This window comes from Nerophis lumbriciformis, linkage group LG02 (assembly GCF_033978685.3).
Source record: "Nerophis lumbriciformis linkage group LG02, RoL_Nlum_v2.1, whole genome shotgun sequence".
NCBI lineage: Eukaryota > Metazoa > Chordata > Actinopteri > Syngnathiformes > Syngnathidae > Nerophis > Nerophis lumbriciformis.
Genome location: NC_084549.2, coordinates 30,272,501 through 30,285,000, shown reverse-complemented (window position 1 = coordinate 30,285,000; position 12,500 = coordinate 30,272,501). Strand labels below are relative to the sequence as shown.

At 39.0% G+C, this 12,500-nt stretch overlaps 2 protein-coding genes across 5 annotated transcripts in view; one reads left to right on the top strand and one right to left on the bottom strand.

Moving 5' to 3' along the window:
* gpatch11 (G patch domain containing 11) overlaps positions 1–2,588 on the bottom strand; it is a 3,053-nt gene extending 465 nt beyond the window's left edge. Inside the window, exons 1-8 of one of the 2 annotated variants that reach the window (XM_061960586.1) lie at positions 2,459–2,588; positions 1,291–1,517; positions 1,164–1,205; positions 955–1,075; positions 785–875; positions 522–635; positions 81–162; positions 1–14 (exon numbers count right to left, since the gene is read on the bottom strand). The exon at positions 1–14 is cut by the window's left edge and continues 464 nt beyond it. In XM_061960586.1, the coding sequence (XP_061816570.1) occupies positions 1–14; positions 81–162; positions 522–635; positions 785–875; positions 955–1,075; positions 1,164–1,205; positions 1,291–1,517; positions 2,459–2,508 (741 nt within the window). In that variant the 5' untranslated portion in view covers positions 2,509–2,588. Of the gene's footprint in view, positions 15–80; positions 163–521; positions 636–784; positions 876–954; positions 1,076–1,163; positions 1,206–1,290; positions 1,518–2,351 lie in introns of both variants that reach the window. The other variant, XM_061960595.2, reaches the window with a different exon arrangement.
* Positions 2,573–12,500, top strand: part of LOC133606477 (HEAT repeat-containing protein 5B-like) — a 34,372-nt gene continuing 24,444 nt past the window's right edge. Inside the window, exons 1-11 of one of the 3 annotated variants that reach the window (XM_061960494.2) lie at positions 2,573–3,062; positions 3,184–3,321; positions 3,395–3,606; positions 6,471–6,579; positions 6,713–6,862; positions 8,042–8,213; positions 10,310–10,467; positions 10,534–10,783; positions 11,691–11,846; positions 11,953–12,203; positions 12,314–12,425. In XM_061960494.2, the coding sequence (XP_061816478.1) occupies positions 3,196–3,321; positions 3,395–3,606; positions 6,471–6,579; positions 6,713–6,862; positions 8,042–8,213; positions 10,310–10,467; positions 10,534–10,783; positions 11,691–11,846; positions 11,953–12,203; positions 12,314–12,425 (1,696 nt within the window). In that variant the 5' untranslated portion in view covers positions 2,573–3,062; positions 3,184–3,195. Of the gene's footprint in view, positions 3,063–3,169; positions 3,322–3,394; positions 3,607–6,470; positions 6,580–6,712; positions 6,863–8,041; positions 8,214–10,309; positions 10,468–10,533; positions 10,784–11,690; positions 11,847–11,952; positions 12,204–12,313; positions 12,426–12,500 lie in introns of all 3 variants that reach the window. The other 2 variants (XM_061960476.1, XM_061960485.1) reach the window with 2 other exon arrangements.

Sequence of the window (12,500 nt, the reverse complement as noted above, 5' to 3'; positions counted from 1 at the left end):
AAGATCTTCTTCATCTGGAAAGAAGGAAACATGTCCGCCAACAAGAGGTGAAAACAACTACAAGTGTATTATTAGCTTACCATTATAGGTAGTTCCACACCATATGCAGTAAAAATGGATTCCTCTTAAATATGAAGTCAAAATCTGTAGTTGGTCAAAGGACTGAAAGAAATAATAATCTGAATTAATGACAGTTATTTTGTGTAACCTCAGGCAGTACAAGCATTATTAACTCTCCTGTATTGTTTGATATGAAACCCTTCAACCATAACACATACAGGCAGGTGAACAGGCCGCATGTGACGTTTGTGGGTTTTGGTGCCTCACATAACAACAATTATATGCTGTAGTGAAAAACTGTAATTATGTGATGTGTCATATTGTAATTGTATGCATGTTCGGAATAAACTAACACCATAACCATAACAATAACCTTTACTGCTCCATATTATCATATTGGATTGAATACTGCACAAAATATATGGTTGGTAATTATTTTACAATAATAAATAAATACTAACAGTTAATTCCGCAATATCTTCCTCCCTGGCTTCCTCCTCCAATTGAAGACCATCAACCTCTTCTTCATTTTCAACTTTAGGCCAATACCATTCTTCCCGAGGGACTGTGATGCCCTGAAATCAAAGGAAACATTGTCAAAATAATTTACAAACTGAAAGGCGCAATTGTTGCTTCCAAATAATCATCTGTCATTTTTCTGTACTGGTGGATTATGTCAATAATTGTCAATATGATTTTGCGCTATAACCAAACATTGTCCAACCTTTTGAGAATCCAAATGCTCACAGGCTCGCTGACTTCTTCTGAGGTCCCCTTCAATCTTTCGCTCCTCTCTCTCAGTTCTAACTCTCGACCTAGAGATGAGACATACTGTGAAACATTGTGGGATTGCACAGTGCTCAAAGGCCAAGGGGTTTCTGTTTCAGTTTTTACCGAAAGTCTTCCAGTGATTTGGTCTCATTCTTTTGTTTGGCCTGTACTTTTTTCCGATAGTGCTCCAGTTCCTCCTCAGCTTTTCGCTTCTTTGCCTCTTCCATCCCAATGCCACCTCTGTCTATTTTTTAAAGGATACAAGTTATATGTACAAATAATGAGCAGACGACACTTATACTGTATCAAGCGGAACAAAAACAACGTCTTACCAGTTTTAATATTGAGTGGAATTGGATCTATTCTGCCCGCCCCTGAAAAAAAGCACACATATTATTATGAATACATGGAAAAAATACAATAGAATTTTAAAAATCAATAAGAGAAAAAAAATCATGCCTTCTTTTCCAAGGCCTTGTCCAGCTTTGTAACCCATTTTCTTCAAAAGTGCAAATCCCTTATTCTCATTACTAATGGAGCTCTGTAAAGCTGCTTCACGACTTTCCTTTTCTTGCTCTTTGAAGGTTTTTTGACGGTTTTTAATGTTGCTCTCTTTGTGCTTTTCCTCACGTTTTAGGGCTTCTTGTACTCGCCTCACCTTGGAAACACCTGGTTTGACGTCTTGTCTGACATAGAATGGAAGGGTACAATATATTATAATAGCATAAGGTAATTATAATTGATGCAAAAAATGCTGTACTTGCAGTAAACACACTATTGGGTTTAGATATGAATACAATATTTAGAGTTAGTTTAAGGGAAATGTGAAATGTTCATTTATACAGTGCTACGCTGTGTAATAACATTGATTTAGTAACACATTTTGGATTTGATTTAATTAGATTTTTAAAACATATTGATGAACACATAGGTGTAAACATGCAAGATTGTAGCCAGTGGCTAATTTCCATATTTCGTCCCTGCCAAACACAAACGAACATGACAGCACTAAACGCCGGGACAATAAGGCCATATACAACATCCATCCATTTTCTACCGCTTGTCTCTTTTCTACCGCTTGTCCCTTTTGCGGATCGCGGGGGATGCTGGAACCTACAATAAAACAATAATAATATAAAGTACAGTAGATTAAAAAACAATCAACAATAAACCATATTACTAATGACAGCCAAGCAATTAAATGACCATAGAAAGTTGGATTTAAGAGCTCAAATGTTTAAGTGCTGAAGTGTTTTAAAGTTAAGATATACAAGAGGAGAATTGCACATTGCTCGTTACAAGGCGCTAATTCTCAAGTTTTTAAAGTGCTGGTATAAACTGCACATTGCACTAATTTTGCACACACGGGCGTGTGGGCTTATTGCACAGGTTCGCATACATAGTTGTGATGATGTACTATTTCACAGCATAACACAATGTATATGTAAGCAGACAGGGTCACGAGATTACATCAATGTGATAAAACAACACTAGATCCTACAATATTTCAGAATGCTCACAAAATAGTAACGTCGACAGTAATTGTTTTCAATACATCCATCCAGCCTTCAATTTTCTACCGCTTGTCCCTCTCGGGGTCGCATATATTGTCAATACAAACGCGTACATTTGATTGAGGAAAGCATCGGACATATAATCGTCTTCCTCGTCGGACATTATTGAAATGAAAACGAGCAAATGAAAAACTGAAAGCTATGGTTGTTCTACAATGTTTTGGTTCGTCGACAATAACTTCCGACGAGCTACAAATTACACTTACGGTTCCTAGCTTCCTATTCGTCTTGCAGTTGTTTTTAAAAACAAACAAACACGTACGGTGATAATTCGTAATATATTTAAAAAACAGTTATAGTTCTATTTTTCTTTGAAGTTTGTTTTGAGAAAGAGTGAAATTCAGGTTATTCAGTGGTTCAATACCGGACACGTGTTAATGCGACACCATGTAGTCTCGTCTAATCAGGTTATCTGGACACAAGATGAATAACTTGGTTAGCTCATGTTTGTAAAGCTGTTGACTGAAACAAATGAGTGTCTTACAACAAGGTGTATAATATTAGGTGGTATCATTTGACCTGTGTCTGGATTTGGCGAAGCGTAGCTTTTCATCGCAAGGACTCGCTAGCTTGAGGCTGCTAACTAGCTAGCCTTTCAAACAGCTGGGGTAAGCTGTCAACGCACAACAGGAGCGTCTGGCGGTTTAAATACACACGGTAAGTAATATAACGTAATATAACATTCAGCGTGTTGTTTCAGTTACATGATTAATAATGATGCACGTAACGCTGTGCAGCCACTGTCATGTTTTGATTATTCTAAGACTGTTCAATACAGAACATCCTCGCAATGGAGTTGGCTCACAGTCTCCTGCTGAATGAAGAAGCTTTAGCCCAGATAACCGAAGCAAAAAGGCCCGTTTTCATTTTCGAATGGCTTCGGTTTTTGGATAAAGTTCTTGTGGCGGCAAATAAGGTGACTTGCATCATAGTTTCTGCAGCTTTCATGAGATGGCAACCAGCTAAGAATGTTTGTGTTTGCACGGCAGGTGGATGTGAAGGAAAAGCAGAAGAAGCTTGTGGATCAGTTGACCGGACTGATCAGCAGTGCTCCAGGTCCACCTACGAGAAAACTGCTTGCCAAAAACCTTGCCACCCTCTACAGCATTGGCGACACATTCACTGTTTTCCAGACGCTGGATAAATGCAATGATATCATCAAAAGCAAGGATGACACACCTGCCTACTTGCCCACAAAACTGTAAGATGAAGTTCAATTACTGCAGTTGTTTTCATACTGAAGTGTAATTCTGGTCTTGTCGTCCCCTCCCGGGCCAAGGGACGACAGGGATGCGTAGTTGGATCAAAATAGACGTCAGAGACGCTTTGCTGAACAAAAGTTGCTTTATTTCAAGCAAGCGTTATTTAAACAGGTCTGCAGTACTCGGAGGAATCTTAGTCAAAAATGGAGGATTCCTAACCTGCCAAACCGTCAGTTTATATATTCCTTATTTGTTTGTCTGGGTGTGGGCTTAGTCCCAACAGCACCACCTGACCATAAAAGTAGAAGTTTGTGTGTAAGTGTCTGGAAAACAACTGCTTTAAGTCATAACGTAGTCTCCTCTCAAGGATATGGCTATCTCTTTTGCATTCCAAAGTCCCAATTAGGGCCTCCTTCCTATGAGAAGTGATCCAATTCGCCTGCGAATAGCAAACTAAGTTAAAGTAAAGGAACCAATGATTGTCACACACACAATAGGTGTGGTGAAATTAACCTCTGCATTTGATCCATCCCCTTGTTCACCCCCTGGGAGGTGAGGGGAGCAGTGAGCAGCAGCGGTGGCCGCGCTCGGGAATAATTTTGGTGATTTAACCCCCAATTCCAACCCTTGATGCTGAGTGCCAAGCAGGGAGGTAATGGGTCCCATTTTTTTAGTCTTTAGTATGACTCGACCGATCTCAGAGCGGACACTCTAGCCACAAGGCCACTGAGCAGGTGCCTTATCTTATCATGTGCTCAAACTGAAATACCACTCTGTACTCAAACTTGAAGGTTTTCTTTTTCAAAGATGAATATGAACATTCACCATATGTACAACATAATATGAGTTAATTAATACACTTCAATACATTATCCCTTGCATTTTTGCAGTTTTTTTAAAGTTCCAGTAATATACCATGTTTCCCTATTCAAGGGATTTCGTCATTAAGACAGATGTCACTCTGCAAAAGGATGGTTCGCATTTTAATGGAGGATTAAGCGTACATGAGAGATAATGCTCTGGCAGACACTGATGCAGTCTAATAATTATTGCATGGTCATGTAACACTCTTTGCCGATCCAGTCATTTGTATTTCCTTATGGGAGAATTTAACATAAATAGTGCCACTCTGCATAGATGTAGCTTAACTTCCCTTAGCTGTGCATCCGGAAAGTATTCACAGCGCTTCATTTTTTCCAAATTTTTTCAGCTTTATTCCAAAATGAAATACATTAATTTTTCTCCTCAAAATTTTACATGCAATACCCCAAAATGACAAAGTGAGAAAGTTTTATTTTTTGCAAATTAAAAAAACAAAACAACAACAACTAATAAAGCACATGCACATAAGTATCTATAGCCTTTGCAATGAAACTGAAAAGTGAGATCAGGGGCATCCTGTTTCAACTGTTGATGCTTGAGATATTCCTACAGCTTAATTGGAGTTCACTTGTGGTAAATTCAGTTGCTTGGACATGATTTAGAAAAGCACACACTTGTCTATATATAAAGTCCTACAATTGACATGACATGAATAAGGTCAAAGGAATTGTCTGTAGATCTACGAGATAGGATTGTCTCGAGGCACTAATCTGGGAAAGGGTACAGAAAAATATCTGCTGCCTTGAAGTTCCCAATGAGCACAGTGGCCTGCATAATTATTTAATGGAAAAAATGTTTGAAACCACCAGGACTCATACTAGAGCTGGCCGGCCGTCTAAACTGAGCGATTAGAGGAAAAGGGCCCGAGTCAGAGAGGGGGTCAAGAACTTGATGGTTACTCTGTCGAGCTACACAGCATTGAGGAGAATTTTACAGAAGGACAACCATCTCTGCAGCAATCCACCATTCAGGATTTTAAGGTCAAGTGGCCAAACGTAAGCCATTTTTTCGTAATAGTTTGCCAAAATGCACCTAAAAGACTCTCAGACCACGATTAAGAAAATTCTTTGGTCTGATGAGACAGAGATTGAACTTTTTGCCATAAATGCCAGGCATCATGTTTGGAGGAAACCAGGCACCGCTCATCACCAGGCCAATACCATCCCTACAGTGAAGCATGGTGGTGGCAGTATCATGCTGCGGGTATATTTTTCAGCAGCAGGAACTGGGAGACTAGTCAGGATAGAGGGAAAGATGAATGCAGCAATGTACAGAGACATCCTGGGTAAAAACAATGCTTCCCATCCAACCTTATGAGGTGCTGCAAAGAGGAATGGGCAAAACTGCCCAAAAATCGGTGTGCCAAGCTTGAGGCATGGTATTCAAAAATAATTGAGGCTGTAATTTCTGCCAAAGGTGCATCAACAAAGTATTGAGCAAAGGTTGTGAATACCTACAGTATGTGCATGTGATTTGTTAGTTTAAAAAAAGAAAAACATTATTTAAAAAAGCTCCAAAAATGTTTTCCCATTATCATTAGGGGGTATTGTCTGTAGAATTTTGAGGACAAAATAGTATTTATTCCATTTTTGAATAAGGCTGTAACATCACAAAATGTGGAAAAAGTGAAGCGCTGTGAATACTTTCCGGATGCCCTGTATATTCTTCTAGGTGAGACAGAACCAACAGAGCCTTTTTTAGTTGCAGGGATCACACTCCATTTTGCCTCATTTTCGGCAAGACTTGATCTACTTGATTGCACGCGATCGACTAACTGATTATTATGCCCATGCCTAGTTTGGGTTACCCACTTCTGCTATGCTAAAATAACGTTGAGCCAGGAGCTTTCAGATTAGCTCTATAGGGTGGCCTTTTAGCATATTGACTCTAATCAAAAAGTTATGTCATGAATGTAATAATGCATAATAATTTGTGATTATTCACCAAATCATGAACATAATCTGATTATTTTTTATTTTAGCGCCGCAGTGGCATGTGTCGGTGCTTTTTATGAGAAGATGGGGAGGATGCTTGGAAGCTCCTTTCCAGACACTATTAATAATCTTTTGAAGGCATTAAAGAGTGCAGAGGTACAGTATGACATCTTAATAAAGTCATGACAACAGAAATTCAACTTGAGTGTATTGGAACTCAGTAAATGCATGCATTCTTCAGAATATGATGCATATATGTCCGTTCTCATAATTCTTCTGCTTTATGCAGTCCCAAGGCAGAGGAGAGATACTCCTCAGTCTGCAGAAGGTGCTAAATGGACTAGGTGGAGCTGCAGCTTCATGTCACAGGGACATCTACAAGAATGCCCGCTCTTTACTCACAGACAGGTCCATGGCTGTGCGTTGTGCAGTGGCAAAGGTGAACCGTGCACAGTATAAGCATCATACAACTATATAATGTCAACAACTACCGTATTTTTCGGACTAAAAGTTGCAGTTTTTTTCATAGTTTGGCCGGGGGTGCGACTTATACTCAGGAGCGACTTATGTGTGAAATTATTAACACATTAGCGTAAAATATCAAATAATATTATTTAGCTCATTCACGTAAGAGACTAGACGTATAAGATTTCATGGGATTTAGCGATTAGGAGTGACAGATTGTTTGGTAAACGTATAGCATGTTCTTTATGTTATAGTTATTTGAATGACTCTTACCATAATATGTTACGTTAACATACCAGGCACGTTCTCAGTTGGTTATTTATGCCTCATATAACGTACACTTATTCAGCCTGTTGTTCACTATTCTTTATTTATTTTAAATTGCCTTTCAAATGTCTATTCTTGGTGTTGGGTTTTATCAAATAAATTTCCCCAAAAAATGCGACTTGTATATGTTTTTTTTCTTTCTTTATTATGCATTTTTGGCAAGTGCAATTTATATTCCGGTGCGACTTATACTCCGAAAAATACGGTAATCATTTTCATTTGTAGGTTTTCTACAAAAGCATATAACTGATCCTACTTGAAGTTCAAACATTCTCATCTACTATTCTACTAGGTGCTGATATGATACTGTACTGTCATCATATTAGCTAAACTTTACAGCGAAAATACAGAATACCCCCTATTGAGAAATATGATTTTATGTTAAACCAATACATTATATCTATGGTTTTATATATTGGCTCAGATGTTATAGTAACTTGAGGGTTCCAGATTCGTATAGCAGCTTTCGCCATCTTAGTCACGGCCATTATGTTCTTGAGACACTTTGCCCACCTTGCTTCTGATGGGTCGTGGTTAGCACTTTGTATGGCAGCTTCCGCCATCAGTGAGTGAATGTGTGTGTGAAAGAGATGTATAATGTAAAGCACTTTGGGTATTGTTGCAGGTATGGTAAGGCCCTATATAGGTGTTTTAAAGCCCTATATACAGTAGATACAGACCATTTACCTTGTATATAATATGGAATATATATAATATATAATGCTGTGTAGCTGTTATAGTATTTGACTGTGTTGACTAAGCAAAATAAACACATGCTGTAACCACTACTAACATGACTCCATTGTGATTTCATGTACCTTTGCAGTGTCTGTCCGAGCTGCAGAACGAGGCAGTATTCATGTGGACCACAGAACTGGAGAACATGGCCACACTGTGTTTTAAGGCCCTGGAAGGCTCCAACTATGGTGTTCGGGTTGCTGTGGCCAAACTGCTTGGGACTGTCATGGCCACAGCTCTGATGCCCAAACAAGCTGCTGGTACTATACTTTATACATTGATAAGTACAGTCACGCTTACTGCAAATGCTCCAATTCATGCCTGCATTCAGTTAGCCACCTTATAGTCGCTGGGTGCGTGATCTGCAAATAACCGTTGGGGTCTCAAATTAGTGCCGTCAAAAGCATTGACATTAAGAGATGTGCTCTGCGCCCTTTAAAAACAAACTTCGACGGAACTTTAGATAAAACTGAGGCAATTACCGTAGTATTGCAGCGACAAACTTTCTTATAATCGGTGCACATCCAGTTTAAAATAGCATCTTAAAGCAAAACATGAACATGAGAATGGCGTCGCTAGCATGAATGCTACATGGACAGCGAACAGAGAACAACAAACTGCTGGCTGAGTTTATCTGCGTTTTTTTCTAAATGGACAGCCACCGCATGTAGGACATTAACATTACAGAAGACCAAGTGCTGCGAGATGTTCTTCATGTCGCCAACTAACGCCAACTAATTAGAGGTAGTTTGTACGAAAAAGAGATCAGCGCTGTCATCCGAAAAGGTAAATAATAATGTTTGTGCAACCAAGGGTTTGTAATTAGATGATGCCCAGCAAAAAAGACAGACGGTAACGAGGGAATCGAGAGGCACGTTCTTTATTGACAACCGTCATGTCTCTCGTCAACACACTGGCTTCTCGTCAAGGCACCTTTTCCCTTACACACACACACTTCACAAAAATGGCATGACAAGTCACATCTGGTCCCACTGCCAACAAAATAAAAAATGGCTTTATTTGTTTAAACAATTAGTTAAACTAAGGAAGAGTATATGCAGATGTAAATGGTGCACTGTGTAAAGTTGTCCTTAGTACATTATCTATTAAAATACTGTACATCTCTACCTAGTTTGCTAGATTATTGCAAATACTTTCAAAATGTGTAATTCTTACTATACTTACTGTCACCAAGTTTTGAGCAAATCAACGACTTGCAGTTCCGTGAAACATCTAAAAAAACATTCCATTATGACATTCTGACTACCAAGTTGCATTTGTATCCAAATATTAAGCAAATGGTATTTATGCAATCAAATAATAACCTCATATTAATAACAATTAATCACTGTTCAAAAGTGTGATTAATCTCATTAAAACATAATCAATTGAGATCCCTAATTGTATTATTAGTATCATTGCATGTTCTGGGGGTTAAGCCCCCTGTCTTTAAAAACTAGTGACACCTCTGTTTCTAACTTTAATTAAGGGTTGTTGAACACACCACAGTTATGTGCTACAATATGCACAAGTAAAACTTATGCATACTTTTCTTGTATGCTGCCACAGATATTATATTTTAGCTACCTTTTATGACCCCATTCTTGTTCCAAAATGCTGGTGCTTAAATGTGAGCTGTAATGACGTGCAACCTCTGTGTTGAGTGATGTGTTCGAAGCTATTGTAGCTTTGCCACTATCCAGGGGGAATTAACCATTTTGTTTTTTTTAATAGGGAGTAGAGGTAGTCTTAGACATTTTTAATTTGATTCAAACAACCTTATTATTGAACTTTCACATCAACATTTATTTATCCTAACATTTAGTTTGTTGTTTTCTTATAACTTAGATATTGAAATGACGGAAAAATAAATATTTAAACTTTACAAAAGCCTAAGAGCCCCCTCCACTTTGACCCCTGTATTGACTTGGCTCTACCATGCACTTCAAAATGTTTGTTGTGCTACTCAGCTGTTGGTGGGAAACTCCTGTTACACATGCTGTACTGTTGTTTACAGTGAAATCATTCAGTGTTTATGATGACTGAGCCTTACTGGTGTTACAACAATGGTTCTGTTGCTGCTTTGTTACTTGCTAGTAAATGACCATGTGGTAAAATAAAGCTATGTTTGCCTTTCCACTTTTTCATGCTCTCTAAATTAATATTTAAGTTTAAAACATGTTACCGTATATATGGAAGTAATAGCCTTTGTTTTCAATTTTGCCTTCTTCTAATTAATTGTCTCTACAGTTTAGGCAAATAAACTCCCTGGCTATGATTAGTGCATGTACGGTAATCATGTTTCATATTTTGATGTTTTTTAGCTCACGGTTGACTTCTTATTGTTTTCTCCAAGTTATGCGTCAGAATGTGAAACGGGCCACGCTTGAAGAAGTGCTGGAGTTAATGGCCACAGGCTTTCTGCGTGGTGGATCTGGTTTCTTGAAGAGCGGAGGGGAGATGTTGAAAGGCGGGGCTTCTGTCAGCAGAGAAGTCCGGGTGGGCGTCACACAGGTGAGCTAAATTCTCTACAAATGATAACAGTTAAGCATATCTTATACCGTCCCTCCTTTTCCTCAGGCTTATGTTGTATTTGTGACGACACTCGGTGGTCAGTGGCTGGAGCGCAACTTTGCCACCTTCCTCTCCCACGTTTTGGACCTTGTGTCTCATCCAAGGGCCACCCAGACGCATGTCGAAGCGGTGTACTCGAGGCGCTGTGTCTCCTTCATGCTGCGTGCCACCCTGGGCAGCTTACTCGGTGAAAAGGCACAGATTGCAGCCGGCAAAGAAATTTGCCAAGCCATCAGCAAGCAAATGAGGGCCGTAGGTAAGCAAGATTGGACTGATCGTTACAGAAAAAAGTACTTCTCTGGAGTAATTCACTTTCTATTCAGCTTCTGAATATTTTGCATGGTTTGTGTTACATTATCACACAATGGTTTTGTCTTTTTGGATTTATGAGTGACATTAGCACTACCTGCTACACTGGCTTCCTTTTTATCGATTTCATTATTATCATACTATCATCATTCATTACTAAATTGGCACTTGATATGCTCATGCTTTTTATTTTCATCTGGTATATCTTTTGGTGTCATTTGCCAGTGAGTTCTCTCTTTGTTAGATTACAAATTGTAACGATCAGTAACAGATATACAGTAGTAACCCCCACTGAATACAGAAGCTGCACAGTCTATGAAGGAAATGTGCACATTCATAGCAGTCACAAGCCATTTGCGCTCATGGCATCAATAGATATTTGCATTATTTATTTGTTTTGTTTTTACTCTCGCCAAACAGTCTTTCACAAAAAACACAAAAGTACTTTATTCCAAATTGATTGTTCTTTATCTTTGTTTTTTAACCTGTAAAATGTGTGGGGAAAAAGTGGCTTTTTTTGTTTTTATTTTTTATTTTTATTTGATTTGAATTATCTTCACAGCCAAACAAAATAATAATAGTCATATTTTTAAATGTGGAAAAACATTTTGAATTATATATTTTTTTCACTTTTTTGCTCAACTTTTAAGTAAACCACAACATTAAACACAAATATCAAACATGTAATGTTTTTGTTTTTAATTTTCACCGTTCTGAAGGCCTTTTGATCAGATTATGTCACATGTTTAAATTAGTTAAATAATTAAGAAGTTGTCCAATATATGTTAGCTTTTTGTTTTGCGCCACTGACATTGATTTATTATGATGCCTTTCTCTGGAACCTGTTATTTCAGAAGCAGTTGTAAATGACCTCAATGGGGAGAACAAGACCGGGACAGCTGATGTCTCAGCCAGCCAGCATGTTATGGTGTGTGCCCTAAAAGAGTTAGGCAGCATTGTTCAGAGTCTGAGTGCCACATCTTCACCTCTCATCCAGGAGCCTTCTATAGGTAAGATACTGTACTTGTGTATCTTATAATAGTCTTAGTGCAGAGCATTCCTAACCATTTCTTACATACTGTATCTGGACTTTCTTTTAATGCTAATTGTCCCCAGGACTTCTTGAAACCGTGACCTCGGTGCTGCTACACCCCAGCATGGCGGCTCGTTTGGCTGCAGCATGGTGCCTGCGCTGCATTGCCATGGCACTGCCCTATCAGTTAACCCCGCTCTTGGACCGCTGCGCTGAGAGAATTAACAATCTGAAGAGTTCACCTGAGGCTGTGAGCGGGTACAGCTTCGCAATGGCAGCTCTCCTTGGAGGCGTACACCAGTGCCCTCTGGGAATACCACACTCTAAGGGCAAGGTGTGTGGATAAGCAGTTTAGACCTTTTAGATCACACTCCCATCTTGCAATTTTGTTCTGAATGTTCGACCTCATCAGGTTTAGATTCAAATATAGCTGCTTTACTGTAGTTGGTGGTGAGTATAGCTGAAGACCTCCTGAGGACAGCGGCTCAGAACAGCCGACTCTCCTTGCAGCGCACACAGGCTGGATGGCTACTGCTTGGGGCCCTCATGACATTGGGTGAGTTAAAATGTCATCTCTTGCTGGAGTTTTTATTAGCAGTACCTATTTTCCTGTTTTTTGCTTGTATGTATA